At 49.8% G+C, this 21,433-nt stretch overlaps 1 protein-coding gene across 1 annotated transcript in view; it reads right to left on the reverse strand.

Moving 5' to 3' along the window:
• MSN (moesin) overlaps nucleotides 1–7,677 on the reverse strand; it is a 54,016-nt gene extending 46,339 nt beyond the window's left edge. The window contains exon 1 of the mRNA XM_064518503.1: nucleotides 7,520–7,677. Within this exon, the coding sequence (XP_064374573.1) occupies nucleotides 7,520–7,531 (12 nt within the window). The 5' untranslated portion in view covers nucleotides 7,532–7,677. The remainder of the gene's footprint in view (nucleotides 1–7,519) is intronic.
• Nucleotides 7,678–21,433: the final 13,756 nt, after the last annotated feature.

Here is a 21,433-nt window from a genome sequence, read left to right on the forward strand (position 1 = left end):
GGGAGTACAGACCAGTCTGGACCATGCGTACCATGCCATTCTGATTCACTAACTTCGGTCATCCTCTTACTGGTCCTTTCCAGTCCTGCACTGAGCATTGCTGCTGGCAGAAAAAGGAGGCTGTGTCTCTCCCCCATCTGCCATCCAGTTCTTGCCTAACCAGGCATTTCTCTGTGGAGCTGATGAGATTCAGAGCTTTTTCATTCTTTCTTCCTTTAGGGGCACCTCTGTGCTTTTGTCTGTAGCTATTAGTCAACCAGTAATGGCCAACAGGGGAGAAGCCTGGTATTGCCAAATACTCCTATTTCTTAGCCTGGGAACAGGTTGAGAACAGAATATCCTTCCTCCTTTCCCCATTTCTCTTTTTGAAAGCAGGCTCCTCTCAGGCCAACTGCAGCTTCAGAGATGTTGAAGTGTATCAAAAAAAAATTTTTTGAACAAGTCATACAATTAAAAAAAAAAAAAAAAACCTTCAAAGAGGGTTTCCTCCACATTTTAATACAGTTCAAAAAGCTACTATACATAGGTCAGGAATTTCTGACTACCTCACTACTCCATTGGGGGATTACACATTCACAAAAGTGAACATATCATTTCATAGCTGCACAGGAAGGAAGTAGCATTAGATCACCTCCCCACATATCCAGTTATTACCACCATAATTATTTCTTTCAAATATAAGGCCCAATCTTCTGCAAGTTCAGTTTTTTAAATCTGCAAACAGTTGCAGCTGATCCTGTCGTTTTATCGCTACCAAGCCTGCCAATGACTGTCTCTTTTCCTACATCACTGCCAAATATTTGCAGCACAATCCATTAAGCATTACAGCAAGTGCCAGCATTAGCTATTGGAGTAAAAGGGTGGGTTTTTGCCCACAACTTCCAGAACAGTTGAGTGTTCCACCTAGAAAGCAGCCACGGAAGTGCTAGGAAGAAGTTTACCCCAAAAGGTAGCTTTCCATAAATCTGGAAGACTTGAGCCTGCTTTAGACATTTCAGATGGGATGAAAACAAACTCCTTTGATGCCGTATTATTGGCTGCACTATGCAAACTCCTGCTGTTCTCAAACATCGCTAGGGAAAAGCGAGCAATTAACTGGCTGCTTACTAGTGCTCTTCATTTACATCAGTTAATTGCCCTGGATTATTCCTGGGTAGGGAGGGATTTCCTCCTCCAACAGTGTGTCCCCAACAGCAGAGAGCCTCCTCAAAGGGTGATGCTGATTTCCAGCATAATCATTTAGCAGGCATACACAAGACACCTGGGGGGCGAAGGGATCTGGGATCCCTTTTGCAAGCAGACCCCTTTGTAGTCCTCAGAGCAGTGATTAACCACAGATAACAGCTTTATTGTGCAAATTCAGGGAGGCCCTCTTGCTGCACAGAGGCAAAAAAGCCAAATAAGGCTGAGCTGTACTAAGCCAGGAAAGAGTCCAGGAGATGACGTCATCATTAGAGGAAGCTTTTAGTCAGTTTCCTCTATAAGCTGGAGCCGCGCCAGAGCTACCTCTCCCAGACGAATCCCTCTGCGAAGAGTGCCGGCGGGTCCGAGAGGGCTTGAGGAACCCGGCAGCTCAAAGGGTCTCGTCCCGTCCCCCCTCGCCCCCAGCTCGCAGCGAGCCCGGGCAGAAGGTCTCCGAGTCACTGGGTTTCAGTTCACCGGCCGTCTCGCATGTGGCTGCCTAGGGACTTCAGAGCACTCTGCACAAGAGGATTTCACTTCACACCAGACACGACACACAAAACAACCGAGACTAGCTTCCTCTAGAGGCAGCGATGCCATTTCCTGCCAGAAAAGGGAGTCCATATTAAGACATCTTATGAAGCATCCTGGCTAGAGAAGCAAGAAGTGTATTTAGGCTTCGAAGGTGAGTAATCAGCAGAGGCAGAGTCACCACAAGGAAAGCACTGCAGTCCCTTGCAGGCCCAAAAAAAGAACTGCCTGGTGTTGCTGGGGGACAGGATATTTGCAAGGAGTGAGTCACCAGTCCCAGAAATTAGGCACCATTTTCCCCACAGGATTCTTACAGGAGAAGTAAGAGGTCTAAGGTTTCCTCAGGCTTCCCTTACTGTGTGTACCTCACCAAGCGAGCTCATCTGCCTCAAGCGACAAATCAAAAGGTCAAAAATGAAAAAGGGACTCAACATATTCAATTTTATGGAACCCCTGGTTGGATAAACACTCTGAACTCTAATAATCTGTCATGTTAAGAAGTTTAATAACTGGATCATGACTGCCAATTCACTCCAGGTGCTCAGAATAGTTCTTGCTCACTGCAATTTGAGGCCACTATAACTGATGTTTTCTGTACAACACTGCTAATTTGGTACAAGGCTTTCTGTAAGACACAGTAGGAAAAGCAAGGTTAATGCACTGAATGAAAAATTTGTTTCTAAAGTAAATAAAAATTATTTGCTTGAATCTTTTACACCTATCACAAACCCAAAACTACATGCTCACTTTGAGTGTTAAAAAGCAGTGAGCAATCCTACCTACCCTACAATTCTAGTATTTGGAGTTTATTGCCAGTAGGGTAACTTTTCCAGTAGACTACAGAGTGAGCTTTTCCCCCAAGCACAACTGGTCAAGGAACATTCCTAAGAATCAGGACAGACTATGACTGCTCGTCAGCTAGAGATGTCACTCCCGATAGCAGATGGACTTGTATATCACACTTTCAGAAAGCGTGATCTGGCTGCGTGTGTTTTTAAATATGAATTTGCACTGACTCAACTCTAAACCTACCTTAATTGACTGCTTACAGTGTCAAACTAGGTGCCACTACGTAGTTTAAAGAGCAACAGAAACTGACTTCTCCGTTTCTCAGCTACTTCAGTAGGGTCACAAGTTTCTATAAAGTTTTCCTGCCTATTTCTCCTGAAAGTAAACATCATGTCACACCATTATGTAAAAAGTGAACACCAACTTAGTCAGCGGTATTCTTTTAACTCCTGGCTTAACTTCAGCAAAGAAAGCCCACAAGTACCAAACAGAAGCTTTTGCTCACTGTCACCAGGATTCACCCACACGCGAGGTAAAACCCTGTTGTTCTTGCAGCGTCTAGGAACCAAGCTGATGAATACAACACAAGCTAGGGCATAAAGGCTTTTCCCAGTTTGTAACATCCTATGTCAGGTAAAAAGCTACAGATAATTCATTGTATGCCAGTCCAGTAGTTTACCTGGATCCACAGTACTTTCAGCAAGTTCAAGCAATTGTTGCTGCTGAAGTATAAAGTCGCATGAAATTCCCAGAGTGGGGCACAACAGATTTCTTGATAAAGCAAGCTCTGAGAGCTTTCCATCACACCTTTTTATTGCAATTCAATATATGTCATAATGTTAGAAGAAAGATGTTATAGATTTAGTTTGCCTCACAAGCTAGCACTCTTGTCAGACCAAAGCTCATCTAACGTCAGTCAGTGCTGCCAAGCTTCCCAAGTTACACAGAGGAAGGGAAAGAAAACATCTGAGGTAAGACAGAAGGTGTCTGGAATGCTTCTGCTGTTGCTTCATGGCACAACAGGATCCAAATCCAAGATGCCAGAAGTAAAGAGTCCATCCCTGACCTGTCATGGTTCCCATCACTGTCCACCCAATCTTTCAAGTCCTCTACAAACTCCTCAAAAAGAAAGAATCACCCAAATATTTAAGCAGAATGCTGCACAGTTACTGTCTTGTTGCAGGGTTTGGTAACAAGTTGCTACAGATAGAGAAACTAGTTATCCAAAGGATTCTCATGGTGTCTGCCTGGGTCTCCCTTATCTTCCTTCTAGCAAGATTCATGAAGTTCCAAAGAACAGAGGAAAATATGCTTCAAGATAATTGCAGTTCAACTGGGAATTAGGACCATCCATTTAAGCTACAGACGAGGTCTTTGAAGGACCCAATAGATAACTGCTATACTGAATTTTTGAAAATATAAAGGGAAAAGGCAACAGCAGAAAAGGAAGATTAAAAAAAAAAAAAGCTAGTATAAAAGAGTTGAGACCTATGAATCTCACTGATTTTTGCTGCAGACTTCGTACTTGTCCAAGTTGATTTTTTCTGCAGTAATACTTTGCCCTAGAAACCTGGAGACTGCTGTGCTGAACATATAGAGAAACACATAACTCTGCTAATACAATACGGGGAGTCCAAACTTGATTACGCCCTAGTTTGAAGCTTGCTGTATCCAAAAGATTAGGTCTGATTAAATCCATTTCTCTACAATGAGCAAGGACTACCTTACCTAAAACAGAACTACTCAAGTCCTAGTAACAGGACATGTAAGAGAATTGAATGTACACTTCATAAATGTCAGATTCTCACATTTCAGGTGTTCAGTGGCACATCCATCCCTTTAGCCACTAAGCCAATATACCAACATAGAAAAATTAGTAAATCCTGATATAGAAAGGCTGCTTTTTCTATTAGCTAAAAATAGAAGAAAATATCAGCTCATTAAACAGACATGACTGGTACAAAAAGGTCACTTTCCCTCCCAACTCCTCCTCCCCACCAGCTAAACTTTTGTTACCTCCTCCCCCCAAAAGAAATTCAAGCAATTAACTACGAGCTTGGACCAGCTGCAGCATGGCAGCCCATTCACTCCCATCAGGATTTGGAGGGAGTATGGCTTCCAGCTCCACCATGCCTGGAACAGCTCAAGGGAGTGACGGGAGCACCAGCCAGAGGGTGCACGACTGAGCCTGCTCATGGCCAATACACAGACTTCTCACGGCTGCAGGAGAGACTTCGTCGAGTTCGACAATGGCTTGCAGGAGGCATTTCAGCACTCAAGCTAACCTCCATCCCTCTGCACTATGCGGGGAGGAGAAGGGGGAATTATACATCCTTTCACGTGTGCTTTGGCTGCTTATATCTTGCAGGCTTCTCAGAACAAAAAAAAGTCATAAACAGGAGTTGGTTGCTTACCTATAACAGAACTGTAGATAAAATAAAGAAGCTGAATGGCTCTTTCCTGTGGAGGGTGGCAGGATCTGTGGGCCTGCTCATGATGGACTTTCTACACAGCCTCCAGCAACCAAACCCCCATGCCTCAGCCACCACTGTGCAGAGACATGCTTTACAACAGAAGTCATGTGCCACTACTTCAAAGGTTACCAAAGTTAATCTTGGATTTCTATCAACAGTGCACCAAAGCATAGTGCCACTTTGGCCAAATCTCATGCAGCAAACCAGCAATCTCTAGCTAGATGTGTTAACATTTAGCCTGGTGTAATGAAGAGTAGAGACTCGGAACTCAACATGTTTTGCTGCTCAGACCACGCAGCACCCGCAGCAGCATGTTCTGCGAGCTTGGTGAGATGAATGATAAGAGCTACCAAACACTTTAGACAAATGTTTTTCCTGCCCAGCCAGAACTGTTCCCTGGAACATTTCCTCCATCTGTCTTCTTCACAATGGATTTATTTTTGTGATGAAGCCCACATATAGCTACATCTAACTACTCAAGTTTCACCCATACTTGACCCTGGTTAAGGAAAGTCACTTGCATTTTACTGTTAATTGAGTAGCTATTAACAAATCTTAAGCTAGCACACTGGTGGTCATGTTTCTTTCACATAGAGAACTGATTGCACAGTTATGCCAGCATTTCCTGTTCCTGCAAACCACAGCTCAAGAAGTAGTGTTTAAAATATTGTTTCAGTTGAATCCTCAATTAGAGCAGAGGAGGCAGGAAACCGAAGGCTACTGGCTTTTGTAACTGAAGGCCTGCAGCTCTGTACTTCAGTAGACACAGACGTCTGAAAAGCTTTCTGCAGGGTCCAAAGTATATGAAACAACATCACAGTAAAGCACTCAACTTCTCTATCCGCTCCAGTTCTCAGTGCCCTGAAAGCAGAACTACTCTGCAGGTAGGAGAAAGCAGCAGACTGAAGGCAGGAACCCAGCCCAGGGCGTGCCTCCGGACTCGGGCTACAATGAGCACCTTGTAGTACAGTGTCACAACACTCAGACTCAGCCTGCTCGCAGGAGAACCCTGCCCAGCACGGCTCTCCGCACTATGTTCAGGATTTTTTGTCTGATTCACACTAAAAGAAGTCACTCATCACAGCAGCACACTGCTCTGTGGCTAAAAGGTCTCAGCAGCAGTTCACACAGAAGTCCCCTCATCACTTCCATTGCTTTTACCGAACTTTTGCCTTTTTTTTTTGGAAGAGGTAACTGTTCACTAATCATTACTGACGTCTGAAGAGACCACCTTTTATAAAGCTTTAGAAAATATTGTCTTCCTAACCTTTAGGAGTAACTTGGGGTTAACATCCTTTAAGATGTTGAGGTTTTAAACACACACGCGCACGTGAACCTAGCTATTGTCTCAGAGAGCTGGCATTCAGGACAGCAGGAAAAGCGGAAATCAGTCAAGCAGGCACTTACTATCTATTGTAAAGTGATAAAATTAATCTGCTAAAAAAAATAAATCAGAGTGGATTCCAGTTCAGCTTCCAGTTGTAGAGTTTTGTTGGTGGTGTTTTTTTAAACATAAACTTAACTTTTTTAAGCATAAACTACAGACTCATAGTTTACATGTTAGATGTTCTTAAGCCCTTTTCCTTAGTGAGGAAATATCCAGACCCTTCCAGGCTGCTCCTTCCTGTTTCATCAATGAAGGGCAAGGAGCAGTTCTTTGATTCCAGCCAGGAGAGATTAAAATGGAAAAAACCATGCTCCTTATTAGTCACTGAACTCCTGCTATGAGAGGGAGAGTCAAGTACAGACTTGACGAGACCTTCTGAAGTACCAAGATCTCTCCAGCCAAGAAATGCTTTGAGTCAAGCTGGGACAAGGCTCCCTAGCAACCCGTAATTAGTGCGAGTTGTGAAAACCCCAACGTGTGCTCTTTACGGGGCACACGAGGGGCTGCTACACAATTAATTAATTCCCGCCACGCTCTAAAAAGCTTTATCCAGCAGGCTTTTCAAGCGCTTCCTGGGGACCGGGGCGCGGAGGCAGGCGGGGAAGGGGGCCCCGGCGGTGCAGGGGCGCGGGAGGCAGGCACCCCTCTCCCGAGCAGCAGGGCGACATTTTGGAGCGCACGGGCGGCTGCGCGAGGGGCGCTGCACAACCGCGCCGTCAGCCAGCACCCCCGGGCGGGCAGCGCGGCCGGGCCCCGCCGCCCCACGGCCTCCGCAGCGGCGCGGAGCAGAGCGGGGCCCGGCCCGGCCCAGCCCGGCCCAGCCCAGCCCGGCCCAGCCCGGCCGCCGGGACCGCGGCGCGCCAGGAAGCGGCCGGGAAGGGAGCACAAGATGGAGGGAGGCAGCTCCGCTCCCCTCCCCTCCCCTCCGCTCCCCTCCGCTCCCCGCCCCACCCGCCCGCCGCATCGCCGCGGCCGCCCCAGCCCCCCCCGCCGCCTCCCGGGCCGCTCCCGGCACCCCGCGCCCCGCCGCCGCCTCCCGGGCCGCCCGCGCTGCGGAGGGAGCCGGGGCGCCGCCCTGCCCGCGGCACCGCCACCCCGAGCGCCCCCCACCACCCCCCCCCGGCTCGGGCGCCGGCGGCCGGGACCGGGCACCCACCGTCTTCGGCATCTTCGCGGCGGGCTGGGCGCGGCGGGTCTCTCCTCCGGCGCCGGTGGGGCCTCGCTGCGCGGCTTCTAACGGGACTGCGCTGCCGCTCGGCCCGCCCGCGCGCCGCGCCGCAAGCCCCGCCCCGGGCGGTGGCCGCCCGCTCCCGGCCCGGCCCAGCCCTGCTCCCGGCCCCGCCCTGCTCCCGGCCACGGCCCCTGCCCCGGCCCCGCCCCGGCCCTGCTCCCGCCCCGCCCCGCCCCGCCCAGGCCCTGCTCCCGCTCCCGGCCCCGCTCCCGCCCCGGCCTCGGCCCCGCTCCCGCTCCCGGCCCCGGCCCCGCTCCCGCCCCGGCCTCGGCCCCGCTCCCGCTCCCGGCCCCGCCCCGCTCCCGCTCCCGGCCCCGCCCCCGCTCCCGCTCCCGGCCCCGGCCCCGCTCCCGCTCCGCCCCGCCCCGCCCCGTCTCGGCCCCGCCCCCGCTCCCGCCCCCGCTCCCGGCCCCGCCCCGTCTTGGCCCCGGCACCGCCCCCGCCCCCGGCACCGCCCCGCCCCGCCCCGTCTCGGCCCCGCTCCTGCCCAGGCCCTTCTCCCGCTCCCGCTCCCGGCCCCGCCCCGTCTCGGCCCCGCCCCGTCTCGGCCCCGCCCCCGCTCCCGGCCCCGCCCCGGCCTCGGCCCCGCCCCCGCTCCCGGCCCCGCTCCCGCTCCTGGCCCCGCTCCCGCCCAGGCCCTTCTCCCGCTCCCGCTCCCGCTCCCGGCCCCGCCCCGCCCCCGCTCCCGCTCCCGGCCCCGCTCCCGCTCCCGCCCCCGCTCCCGCTCCCGGCCCCGCCCCGGCCCCGCTCCCGCTCCCGCTCCCGCTCCCGCCCCCGCTCCCGCTCCCGGCCCCGCTCCCGCCCCCGCTCCCGCTCCCGGCCCCGCTCCCGGCCCCGCCCCGCTCCCGCCCCCGCTCCCGCTCCCGGCCCCGCTCCCGCTCCCGGCCCCGCTCCCGCTCCCGGCCCCGCCCCGCTCCCGCCCCCGCTCCCGCCCCCGCTCCCGCTGCCGGCCCCGCTCGCCGGGCGCCCCCGAGCCCGCCCCCCGCTGCTGCGCTTCCCCCGCCCCCCAGAGCCCCCCGAGCACCAGGAGAAAGCCGAGGACGCGGAAGTTTGTTTGCACAGCAGGTGTCACCGGGACTTTGGGTCTTTGCTAAAAGTGCCGTTTTAACAGGCTGTAAAGTATCGTTATTTTTACACTTTCCAAACTGCATTTTCACAGTCATGAAAATAAGGTCGCGGCACCAGCATGTGATAGATCTTTCTGTCCTTCATTCGGTCTGAATCCTGCACGCTCGGGGTGCAGCTCGGCAGCGCAGTAAGTCAGCAGCCGCCCCAACGGGGGAGTCGGGCAGGCGATGGTGCTTTCATTCGGCAGCCGTTCGCGGGCCTGGTCAGCTAGAAAGGACACGTCCCGCTTCAGGCCTTTGAAAGGCATCGCAGACGCAGAAGGGCTGCGGCTTCCTGCAGCGTGGCAGCAAACCACCCTCGGTCTTCGGACCTTCGCGGAGGCCGCTGGCAGAACTGCGTGGTGTAAATGAACGCTCGGATTCACGGGTTACGGTGCTCCGAGGAGCAGCTGCAGACCACGCACCAAACCTTCCCGTGCCGTCTGCGTTTTGGGAGGGAATGAACGAAGGTCCAGCATCTTCACAGGGGTTTAGAAAAGGCATCTCGTCTCACCTGGCACTTGGAACGTACTGTAGAACAGTGACCCTAGTCCCATTTTCTCCCAAGAATAAATGCCATTCTTTTTAAAGTTAACACATTGGGTCCAGTAGAAGGAAATGAAATGTTCTCAGGAAATTCAACATGTCTCTATTTTTAAGGAAAGTAGAAACCTAGCTTTTTTTTAATCATTTTTGAACTTCATTTTCTTGCCAAATTTGCTAAACATTTTCAGATCTTTAAGACGTCTTGGTTCATGGAAAGACCATGCAAGACTCGCTGGACTTCATAACCCACCTTCTTCCCTGAATGTGAATAAATGAATTAAATTGTGTTAATATGAAAACACATAAATTCAGCTATAAAATTGAAAAGGGGCAAGCCAAGATCCACTAGGCAGTTCAGCACAGATTCCTGCTGAGTAAACTGTTTTCTTTAATTTGATTAGCGGATTCTGCTGGGATTAATGTTAAATTGAGGCATGTTGGGAACTGACATCAGATTCATAATAATACTTTGTCCCTCTTTAAAAATTGCACTTTATTCAGAGGATCTCAAGATGCCTTGTAAATACCCATGATTAAATCTTCACAGTCTGCAGAAAGGAAGTTTCTTTTTTTTTACCCCAAGGAATAATATTGCTGTAAAAGCCTATGTAATATAACACAAATAAATTTTAAATTAGAGACTTATAAAATGTGTTGATTTGCTTTGCAGGGTGATGTTTCCTCACCATGCAGCATTATGTGAGAAAGAGAAAATCCAGAATAGTTCTCACCCTATTAAAAAAAATGTAGTCTGTAAGAGACAGGGCCTTGCTTCACCCCAGAGTAAACTGGGAGTAATACTACTGAGAGCAATAAAATTGTACCGCTGTGTCCACCTGGAACGAGGTGGGAGCAGGGTCCACAAGCTGTTGTGTTTGCTCTATCTGAATCCGCAGGTTTCACCTAAACTGGAATCCCTGTGCTGTGTCTACGCAGGAAAAATGACACTGGTTTAATTGAATTGATGCAAATTGGTGTGACTTGTCTAAACATAAGGTCACAGGCTTCCTAAGGGCGTATTTTACACAGTTTTCATCCCTTTCTGTTTCATGTTTAAACTGAGTCTTTCTTGGACTGGGCCAAGCAAAACTGCTCCATGGAAGGGTTCCCCCTGTTTCTTACGGAAGTTTATAAGGACAGAAGAGATCCAGAACGATAAAGGTACTTGCTCATGACTTTAACACACGATAGTGGGCACCCACTGTGCCAGGTTTGGACCCTGGAATGTTAAGTGTCGGGGTTTCCGCTGAATTCAGGCAGCTCTGTGGGTACTTCTTAATTGCAATGCTAATAAGGGCATACGTGAGGGGAGGGTTCAGTTCCCTGACATTGTATTCCCAAGTTCCTTCATGATACTGAGGTAACTTTTTGGAGGGTTTAACCATCTCTTTCACAAAAATGATGAAACTGAAGTCCAGCTGTTTCCACGAGGAAATGTATTGTCTGTTCAAGGAGCCGCCATGCAGCATGCAGGGAACTGCCTTTTTGCTCACAGCGCTGAGGACAGGAGCCGCGACGCAGAGGAAGTCCCGTTGCAACGAGACAAGCCGATCCAAAGCAATCGCGTTTCCATCCGCAGTGTGCCAGGCGTTGGCTGTCCGCACAGAAAGGTCACAAACCGTACGTCAGAGAGGCCGCACTCCAAAGGGGCAAGGCAAAGCAAAGGTTACGGCATGATAGACACTTCTCTCTTGTCCCAACCACTTCTCCTGTCCTTCTTCTCCACTGCTCACAGCAATACCAAACAAAATACCATTCATGCCACTTCGAAAGACGAGAGTTCCCTGCCACGGGCACATGGGTCTCCATGCTTTACTTCCTCTCCTGCTTCTTCCTTTCCTCTTCCCCTTCCCCGTCAAGGGGGAGAACGAGACGTCTGAAACGTCCTCCTCTTGGGCTATCACACCACGTCTTATCTCGGGGTGCTCCAGCTACAGTATCATCACGAATTCCTGCGGTGGCTGTGCTGCACCACGATCCCCCCCCGCAGACCTCTCCCCTTTGCCAGCGGCCGAGGAGGGGTTGCGCGTAAGCAGCCCGCTCGCAGAGCCCTCCCCGCCCGGCCCCGCGTGAGGACAAGCGCAGGGATGGATTCCTCGAGAGCCCGGGCAAGGGTCACCTCGCCTCCCCAGCTACAGGATGAGACTTAAAGGAGTAAAACTGCCCGCTTACTACAGCTCCTCCCTGGATGGAGGAGGATGAGCAGGTCGAGTAACATTGCCCAGGACCTCTAAAAATGCTGTTATTTCCAGCTTGCTCAGGGCCTAAATAATATTAAAGTATTTCAGAATTAGATTAGACCAGGATGACATTAAGCATTCTCCTGGGAGGAGGTCTGGTATTTCACTGGGGATTTATTGGCTTAGTTTTGTTTAGATCAAGCCTTCTATAGGACTCTCTTCTAAGCAGAAAAAGTAGGTAAATGATCTGGTCTGAAATAATAGACTTATTTAACATAAGTACTAAAAAAGGGACCACTTCTCCAGCATACAGGTTTTTTTGGACTAATATTGGATAATTTGAGCTGCCCTGCCCACAGCTTCAACAGAAGATAGAGAACTTAATTATTCCATCTACAGTGTGACAAAAAAACAAACAAGCAAACAAATGCAAAAAAAACCCCAGAAAACCAAAGTAAAGGTGTCCCACACTAGAAGGCCTGCTTTAGAAGGCTGGCAGAAATTGAGCTTTGATCCTCACAAGCAAAGGCGCACACGAAACAGAACTGCTGTTGCCATGTGAGAGCTGCCCGTTCTCACACAGTAGTCCTAGACTGTTCTCTCTTGAAAATTACCCAGCCTGGCCATGAGCTGCTCGCAGAACAGCAGGTCAGCTTTTTTCTCCTGCTCAGACAGCTTCCTTCTCCTCTTCAGACATTAATGCCTACAGTTCCTGGCGAGATGCCTTTGACAAAGATCTTGGATCATTTTAGGGTGCTGGATTTTTTTAGAAGTAAAAAGCACATTCCCCACCCTCAAATCCAATCGCTCTTTCTAAACACCTTGCCTCTTTGAAACCTTTATGCATTGAGAATCAGAGTAATCTTTTGCAGTGATTCACAAACTGGGGGGATGAGGGGGGGAAAGGGGCGAGCACACCACCCTTAGGGATGCGGGGTGTCAAAAGGCTGAGGATCCTTCTGTGCCCACCCAGCTGCTGGGACGGGGCAGAAGCTGATGGGGCCATCGGGTATGTGGCCCCAGCTGTCAGATCCCCCCTTCCCTCCCAGAGAATGGAGCTCATTACGGTGTACGGTCCCAGCTCCTGCCCAGGCCATTCCCCAGGGCAGGAACAGCTGGGGCTGTCTGGAAATCATTTTGGCTCATCCTGGGGATTTGAGCCTGCCAGATGCTCTGTAAAGCCCCGGTTCCCGGTCCCTTCCCACACAGAGGTCCCCCTCTGCCAAGGAGGCCTGGGGACAGCGACCCGGCAGACACGCTGCACGGCCGCTGCCACTCGCCTCCCGTGAGGGTCTGGGGACACGCTGTGAGGAGTCCTTCAAAGGCGAGAGGGCGTGCGAGGCGTGCAATGAGCACTGAGAAAAGATTAAGAACCATACATCTGCCAGAATGGCCTCTTCTCCAGATTTTCTTTCCATGTACCATAGGGGAGCAAATGCTCGTACGTTGCTTGCTTTCTACGCTTTGCGCTGCTTACAATAGGGAAAGAGAAAGGAAATCTAACGGATACCCGGGGACCTGACTCCGAACTTTTACAGCCTAAATAACAGATAAAATAACTAGCAAGGACAAAACAGTGAATAGAAACATATTTTGCTAGTTTGGGTGAAAGGTATGAATGAAGAACATGCCCCAAAGTCTATGCAGGGTTAGAACAGTGTGAGCTTTGGAAACTGATACTGCACAGAGCTGCGGAGAAGTCTCCCAGGTCTGTTCCATCTCAAACTAACCGACAGAGATAAGTCCTCTGAGTGAGGGGCCGGAATCAAGTTAGGGCTCTCAGTTTTAGGAAAGAGATCTAAAAAGTAGTTTCAATGATATTTGTTGTGATAGGTTTGATGGTGTGACATGTATCCGAAAGGAAATGCGCTTACTCGCGTGTACCTCTCAGAGGCCATTCAGCGTTTACAGAAGGCAGCATCAACAAGCAGCACGCTGGGAGCAGGGAGCTAGAGGTAAAATACTGCACTACGCACAGCCCTGGGGTTGTCCACAAAAGCCCCTGGGACGCCCACCAGAGCTGTCCAGACCAGCAAAGCCTCACCGTAAGCAAACCATGGCCAGAAAAACAATTAAAGCTCCAAAATCTAATAGTTCTCTGTCACTCTTCTTCCACCTCATTTTCTGAACAGGACAATCCAAAGCTTTGTAGGCATAAAAATCTTAGCAAATCTTTTATTCAATAGGACTCAGACCAGCAAGGGTTTACGCGCAACACTGACGGGCTTTGCTGTAGAAAGTGGGGCAATACGGAGTCTTCAGCAACGGCCCTCACAGCTGCAGTGCCCCAGAGAAACAGGCTCTTTGGAGTTTTCTCCTCCCTGTCTCGCAGATGCGTGGTGTTGGGCCAAGATGATGGAGCTAGCGCAGTGCCCATGCAGGGCCGCTGCCTTTCTGACTGAGAGAACGGGAACTCAGGGATTGCAGTGAAGGCACCAGGCGCTTCCATCTGCGCCTCCCGGAGACTGCGGGTGCCCGGTCCAACCGCTAAGGCTGAGTACCAGATGCCTCTCATGCTGGTAAGTGCTGGATAAGAACACATTTATTTACACTGGGGATTTCTGAAGGCTTTAAAATGTGATAATCAGAGGAGTAGCTGTGTACAGAATGAGCCTGAGATGGAGAAAAAGGGCCACGGAAGGACCAAACTGAGCGTTACGAAAGAGGAACCAGGGAGAAGCCCGTCCTGAGAGGGCTGTGCACCATCAGGATGGTTTGGCTGTTTGAAGCGAAACCGCTCCCAAGGGCATGTGAATCACCAGCATCCGCGCTGCGGCATCGCAGCGGCAGCCTGCAGCTGCAGACAGAGCCTGGTCCCGGCAGCAGAGAGCGGAGGCGGCCGGTGCCCCCGCGGCACCCCGGGCAGGGCGCGTGGTTGTCACTGGTCGCCCACGAAGGTTTCAGTTGTTCACGGGAAATTTGGTGGATGCAGGCAGGGCTCTCTGGTTTTAATTCATGGGGTGATAAAGCAAGAGATCTGTCGTTAGGGAGGAAGGAGGTCTAGCGAAGTGTACTAATCCTTTATCCCGCACCTCCAGTGGAATCAACAGAATTAGATCACAGATGAGTTTGACCCAGTAAGGATAATGCATTGACAGCAAATTATTTTGGCAACTGGTGCCAGTTTTATTAGAAATACCAGAACTGTTGGCGCTAGCGCCAGTAGTTTGCCAGGCCTGGCTCAGAGGAAGCGGCTTGCTGAGCGTGGCCAGAGACGGACAGCAGGTTGGTTCACCAGGATGAGACAGGCTCACCCGGTGCAAGGTCACCCGCAGGAAACGCTTTGCCGATCCTTCTCTAGGCACAACAACTTCTGTGACAAAACGTCAATGATCTTTGTACATCTGCCCACAGTAGCTGTCACAGATATTTGTGTACCGTTTGCCCCACCAGTCTGCTGATCTATAATGACACTTCTCAAAAAAGAGTCAGTTTAACTTCAGATTTGTCACCATCAGGGGAGGGATCTCAAAGAGGCCCTATTTACTGAAGTTTTTCTTCCTCCTCATGCAAATCCTGCCCCCTTCCAGTTCTTCATTGTGCAGGACTTACTTCTGGGTGATCATTCGAAACGTCTTCTTGGGCTGCTGTGTTTGCAGCCCGCAGACCTCACAGCAGGAGTCTGTTTGCCTTCACATCAGGACTGGATCTTCACCACCAAGTGGTTATCCATTTCTTAACTTTTTCAAGGGCTTGAGGAAGTCCTGAATTCATTTCCCTTTTAGTGATGGGTGAAACAATGACTTGTCATTTATGTGGGTTGCAAGAGCTGCAAACTTAGGCTTAGAGAAACCCACAGAAAGACAAATATCTCCCATTTCTCTTTGACTTTTGTAAACTCCTCCTCTTGCCCATCCTCTCTTCGCAGACCTACATACACACACTCACAAAGACACACACGCATACGCTTAGCTATATAGAGTCATTTATAAGATTAAAATGGATCTAGTTTTAACACCAGCCAGGAACTCGATACACAGAGATGAGCAAATCACCAAGCATCTTCCTCACACAAGTGTTCCTCGAACACGAGTGCCCAGGGGTGCACAAGCCATACTTGATGCTGGTGCAAGCACAGAAAGATCTATTGGCTCAGCATAGTTCAGAGTCCCACTTTCACTGTCTCTCGCTCTTGGCATCAAACTGATTATTAACAGTTATTTATAATTGATCTTGAAGCACAGAGACTGCTATTGATCAAGTAGATAGCAAAGCAATTCTGTTGAGATGGCAGCAAAATGGACTTTGCCTTGGAGTTGATGACTATTCCAAAAACATACTATGAAAGAGGAAATATATAAGCTATTCATTCCCATCCCTCTATTTTTTCCAATGAAATAAACTTCTGGATTCTGGTATTCTCCTAAACCTCCTTAAAAATTTCCCTGGGCATTGTAGCAGAACCCATGAAAACATCTTCAAAGAACATATGGCGGAGACTCTCTCATGAGCAAACTGTTCTGTGCTGCTGTAGAAAGCAAAGACGAGAAGGATGGGTGCAAGAGGAAACGAAGAGCCTGTTGTATGGGAGTAGAAAGAAGCAAACAGGAAAATGAGAGCTCTTCAGGGACAGCAGTAACAAACCTCATTTCTTCAGAAGCCCTGAGCCTGCCACCAACACAGGAACTGCCACGCTGTTCAAACACCACAACCTCCTCCTTCTTCTTCTTCTTCTTTTTTTTTTTTTTTTTTTTTTAAATATATATAACCATACCTGATCAGTTTGTCTCTCCCTGAGCGAATAAAGAAGCTGGGGCCTGAGGCACTGAAAATTCACAGCCACCAGCCCAAGAAAAGTTAGGCTGTTAAAGCACTGTTCCATAGATTAGGGACAGCGACTAGAAAATAGCTCTCATATGACCGAGGAGATGTGCCAATGGCTGATTGGACGATTTTGTTCTTTTTCATTAGCCCAGCTATAAGACTGATATAACAACATTGGCTGTCTTAGAAGGGGCTGACCAAGTTGTCACCTTCAGTTTTCAGGCAACAGTGCAGATTTTATACTTTATGCTAACTACTTAGAAATAAATGTTTATATATAATGTCAATGTTCTTAATTTAAAATAATTGTTTCCTGGATGTTTTTTGAAGCTGTTAGTGCAAAGGGTTTATTTTTGACGTCCCTTGAGGTTTTATAGCTCAAGCACTTCAGAGCATTGCTAACAGCAAGGACCGGAGAGGCGAGCAGCAGGACGAGGACAACAGCTGTTTTTCGCGCCCAAGCTCTATGATACATGAAGAGGGGACATGCTGCACAAGAATCTGATCCAAATCCCAGCAACTGCAAATTTGCCTTCAGTAGGAGCTGGCCACAGCAGTCTCACTCTCCACATCCTGATGCTTTGTATCCTCATGCACAGCAATGGGTCTAAGATGTGCCCCCACGTTTGGAAAGTGTCTCTGTGACCATGCTGCACAGCTGTCAAGCACAGCTGGAGAATCAGCCGTGTATCTGACCCATTCCCTCTACACAGAGGCAATAGAGCCGTACCGCTCCAGGGTAGGAGCTGAATGTCCCAGCATTACAGCACAGCCGCTTGTGTATCCTGCTCACCATAGGAAAGCGGGTGATGCAACTTGTTGGCCTGAAAACTTCTTGGCTTAACTGAGGGATTCAAAATGAAATCAGAGCGAGAGAGGAGCAGACTCTGGCATTGCTCCTGCCTGAGCTCACCGCTAGCCCCAAGGGGAGCGGGACACGGTCCCCACGCTGTGCAAGCACGTGCGCGCATGGGCGAGACCGCCGGTGAGAGAGCAGACGGCAGAGGAGGAGTCTGCTGCACCCAGAACAACAGTTTTAACATACCATTAAATAAGCCGTTGCCGTTATTGGCACCAGCTTTCAGCCCAAAATTGCAGCTTGCTGAAGTCTGGGACTATGTTAAACTCTCAGTACAGAACAGCCCTTGGACTCCTGAACAGTTCTCCCCGCCGCTTGTTGCCTTTGGGTTCAGAGCAGTTGGTGCCCTGGGACAGCAGCACGTCTTATACCCGCAGTCTGCTCCGTGACCCCTTTTTACGAGCTAAACCTCATGTCTCCAGGACGCTGCTTGCTCCTTCTCACATCGACAGGGAGACCCACACAACTGTCCCAGCCCTTCAGCATTCCCAGCATAAACCCATCTCCCCTTCGCATTTTTAAGCGAAGTAAAGGGGCCGCTGTGGGAGAGGGAACAGAATTATTCCTCCGGAGTCCTCCGTCGCAAGAGGAATTTGCCTGCGTGGTGGCAGCCGCCGCCGCTCTGGCCATGTGCCACCCCAGGAGCCCTGCCGCCGACGTGGCTGGTGGTCTGGGCTGCAGCGCGTTCAGCTGCAGGGCAACACGGTTTTCAGGCCGTAGCTGGGGTAAGAAGTTTTCACCTCCCGCCCCCATCACCACCACCTCCGACTCTCCTGGAAATTAGCAGCTCCTCAGCCCCCAAAACTGTGCAAGTAGGCTGCATCTACGTTAGCCTTTTAGTTCATACCACAAGTATTTTTCAAGTGCATTTCCTCTTCGCTGCACTTTGTTTCCCATCATGGCACAGACTCAGAGCTGCCGAACTGAATTCCTTTTAGGATGAAAGCAAACCAGAAGATGTGCTCCAGCCGTGCACCTAATGTGCTCCAGCCGTCAGCAAGTATTCAGTCTGTAGGACCAGACCAGAGCACGTTCAGAACAAGCTCCCTCTGAAACACATTCGGTGTGGATGTCAAATATTCAGCACCGGTTGCTTTGTTCCCCAGATCTCATCTTATCACACCACATGGTTTGCTCATGTATACAGACTTATCTGCCAAAACGATTCAGGCTTGCTTATGCATCTATTGGACCCGTTCAAACATTTTGAGCAGGAGTGGTTTTAACCTGGATCACTGTGGCAGAACTAACCTAGGGAGCAAGGAGACGTGCAGTTTTACTGGCAGCTCTGTGGGGGTAGTAACCTCCACGGACAGTTTCAAATACAGCCAGAAGAGCGTGTTCAGCATCCGGACAGCTGAGCCATCCCTGGGGACCAGGCTAGCCCACTGGAGCACTGACTGCAGTTCCGAAGTTGTCTCCTAAATTCTCCTTCTCCCCTCTGCAACGTCACCAGCTCATCCATGGGCTCAAGCCTCAGTGATGGAGGTTGAACTCCCTGCACATGTGTGCCTATCCCCAGTGGTCTTATCCTTCACGCAGTCCCTGCTCCCGATCCCCATCTCTGCCTGACCTGTGGTTTGAATCAGCTGCTTCTGCTCCAACCTGCCTCATCCACCGCAGGGCTCCAGCTGCCTCCGAGCAGGAGCGTAGCGGGGAGGAGTGCTCAGTCTCCACTGATGTTAAATCACTTTTCACCGCTATACTGAGACTTTGTCAAGCAAAGGAATGCATTACAACATAGGGCTCAGACAGCTGTAAGGAGGGGAAAGAAAACCAGCCCATGTTTCCAGGTAGCGGCATATAATGTGGAAGATGATTTCAGCACTGTTTCAGACGAATCACACTTTACTAGTTCTTTCCATCTAGTCTTGGCTCCATTCATTTTCTGAGACTTGGATCTATTTTTGGAAGCATTAAAAATATCCAGGGAGTTGCCAGCCATTTTTATTCCAATACAGGAACATTGTATACTGAAGACTTTACTGTCGGCTCCTGCTCAGATTGCAGGTTTTTTCCAGATGAACGCCAAACCCTGACCCATGACAATGTTGTCCATGTAGGTACTGCAGTTGTTTCTGGGCCAGGACAGTGAGTAAATGCAAAGAAAAACCCCAAAAAACCAAAAAAAATATAAAAAAAACAAAACACACCCACATTATTGTGCAGGAGATGCCTAGAGCTGGAGCCTGATGTGGGAATGCTACCTCTCCCTCCACGCTGATTCACGCCCAAGGGAAGGGAACTCCCTCCCGCCTCGTCAGCACTACACGGTGTGCTTTGCAGTTGGATTTTGTGACCGAGGGACATGCCCCATCGGCACCCCTTCCTCCCCACACACTCTGCACCCAGCCCTTCTCCCCACAGCTAAACACGATCCTGCACCACATGGCCCCTCACTAGCCTGAGCCATGACAGATGACAACATTTATTTTTCCTAGGTCTTTACTAAACATCCCCCTTCTCCTACCATGGCATCTCAGATCCTAAAATGCAGAGAAGTAAGGCATTTAAGGCATTTGTTCCAGGAGAGTCAGTAGATTATAAAAAAGAATAATGGACGGATGGACGGGCAGACGGATGGATAGATCCTGTTTTCTTTGCAGCTCCAGCTGTTCTCTGTCCCAGAGGCGGCTGCCATTCAGCCACACACACAGACAAGGAGACACTCAGTCCCAATTTCCTCCGTCCCAAGTGCCTGTTTTCTCACAGATTTTATCCTTCCTCATTGGGAGCACACACTTCCACTTTTAAAGCATAGCTATAACTTTTTTTCCCCCCCTTTGTCTTACTTTTTCTTTTTGTCTCACTCAACTCATTTATGGGTTTGGGGGGGTTGTTTGTTTGTTTTTAAGAAAAAAATCCACTGGGTTAAAGTGACAAGAAAAAAACTCCCAGTGTCGAAACTTGTTTTTCAAACCCAAACTCATATTTTGAGAAGATCCCCAAGACCAGGAGCCTCCCACCCTTTCCCCTCCAGAAACCTCCATCCTCAGCAGTCCCAGGGTAGAGAGGATTAGCTTGCTGATCTTTGCACAGTGCTTGGAAAACACAAAAGCTCTCTGGGTAATTCTCTCTTAGAAACCACACAGCCATAAAGATACCAAAGTCCCTCTCAGGGAAAGGCTCCTGGGCAGCTTGAGATAATCATTAAGCAAAAAGGATGGACGGTTCTGTATAGAATCTTCATCTTGCAGCAAGCTCTGAGGACGAGAGAAGGTTATCCATAAAGGAATTTGGGTTTGACTATTTTTAGTACAAGTGAAGAAGAGTGGAGCAGAGTGAGAAGGTCCCTTCTACAGGCGAAGCAAAGATGATCAGTGAGGAGGTGCGAGAGTGCTCCATGTTTGGCCCTAGACACAGTCACACGCACACACAGGGTCTAAGTGTTGGTGCACATCCAAGCACACCAGCTGTCCTGTTTAATAAGGAAAGCTGCACGTGGGGAGAGGAGGGAAGTGCATTCACAGGTAAGGCCCCTGCAAACTGAACATGGCCAATTTGCTGCAAAGAGCTTTTCAGTCACACACATACAACCGGGCATGTCCCTGTCCCGGACTTGGCATGGAGACACTGGTGCTGCCGCCAAAGACAGTAGAGCACAACACTCGAAACTGAACTCGCTTTGCCATAGAGCCCCAAGGGAAGCCCTCGTGCACTGGCTGACCTTAGCATTTCATCGCCTACAGTATGGTCAGAGCACTGTCAGAAAGAGTGAAGTAGAATACTTTGCCTAAAAGGCAGAAAAATGTACTAGGTGACTTCTTGAAAGTCCATACTTGTTTCTATTATTTGATGCATTTGTAGAAGGGGGAGAGGAGCAGAGTGGAGCAGAAAGGAGTGAAGAGAGGGAACAAACCCATCCTTAGCCGTGGTCATCATGTCCTCACGTGTTGTTACTAACAATGTCAATAGAGTAAAGATTTTGTTTCAGCAACATTGACATGTATGTGGAGTCACTCCTCCAGTAACCGACACAGGGTCAGACACCACTTGCATAGCCTGCCTAGACAACGGGAACTTTCTTGGAAGAAAATATAAACTTTCCTCACCGCAACATACAAAAACGGTGAAAGGACATCGCTGTATCTCATTGTATTTCATAAACACAACCCTGGTTTGATGCCTTCTTTCTGGAACTTTGGATTGCTTTGAAAGAGTGGTTCATTAATCTCCAAAGGAATCACTGCAAGTCATTCTGCCTCGCCTCAGTTTCCCCAGCTAATGTTGAGTTCCTGGGATGCTGACAGGCTTAATTAACAGTTACATTGTGCTCTGAGGGAGGGTGAAGAAAGGTGACGGCATTGCTCAGCTGCCCAGGGTTCATTTGTTATTACAAGGACACTGGGGGTTTTACAGGGCTTCTTCCTGCTGACAGGGAACA

This window comes from Dromaius novaehollandiae, chromosome 11 (assembly GCF_036370855.1).
Source record: "Dromaius novaehollandiae isolate bDroNov1 chromosome 11, bDroNov1.hap1, whole genome shotgun sequence".
Lineage (NCBI taxonomy): Eukaryota > Metazoa > Chordata > Aves > Casuariiformes > Dromaiidae > Dromaius > Dromaius novaehollandiae.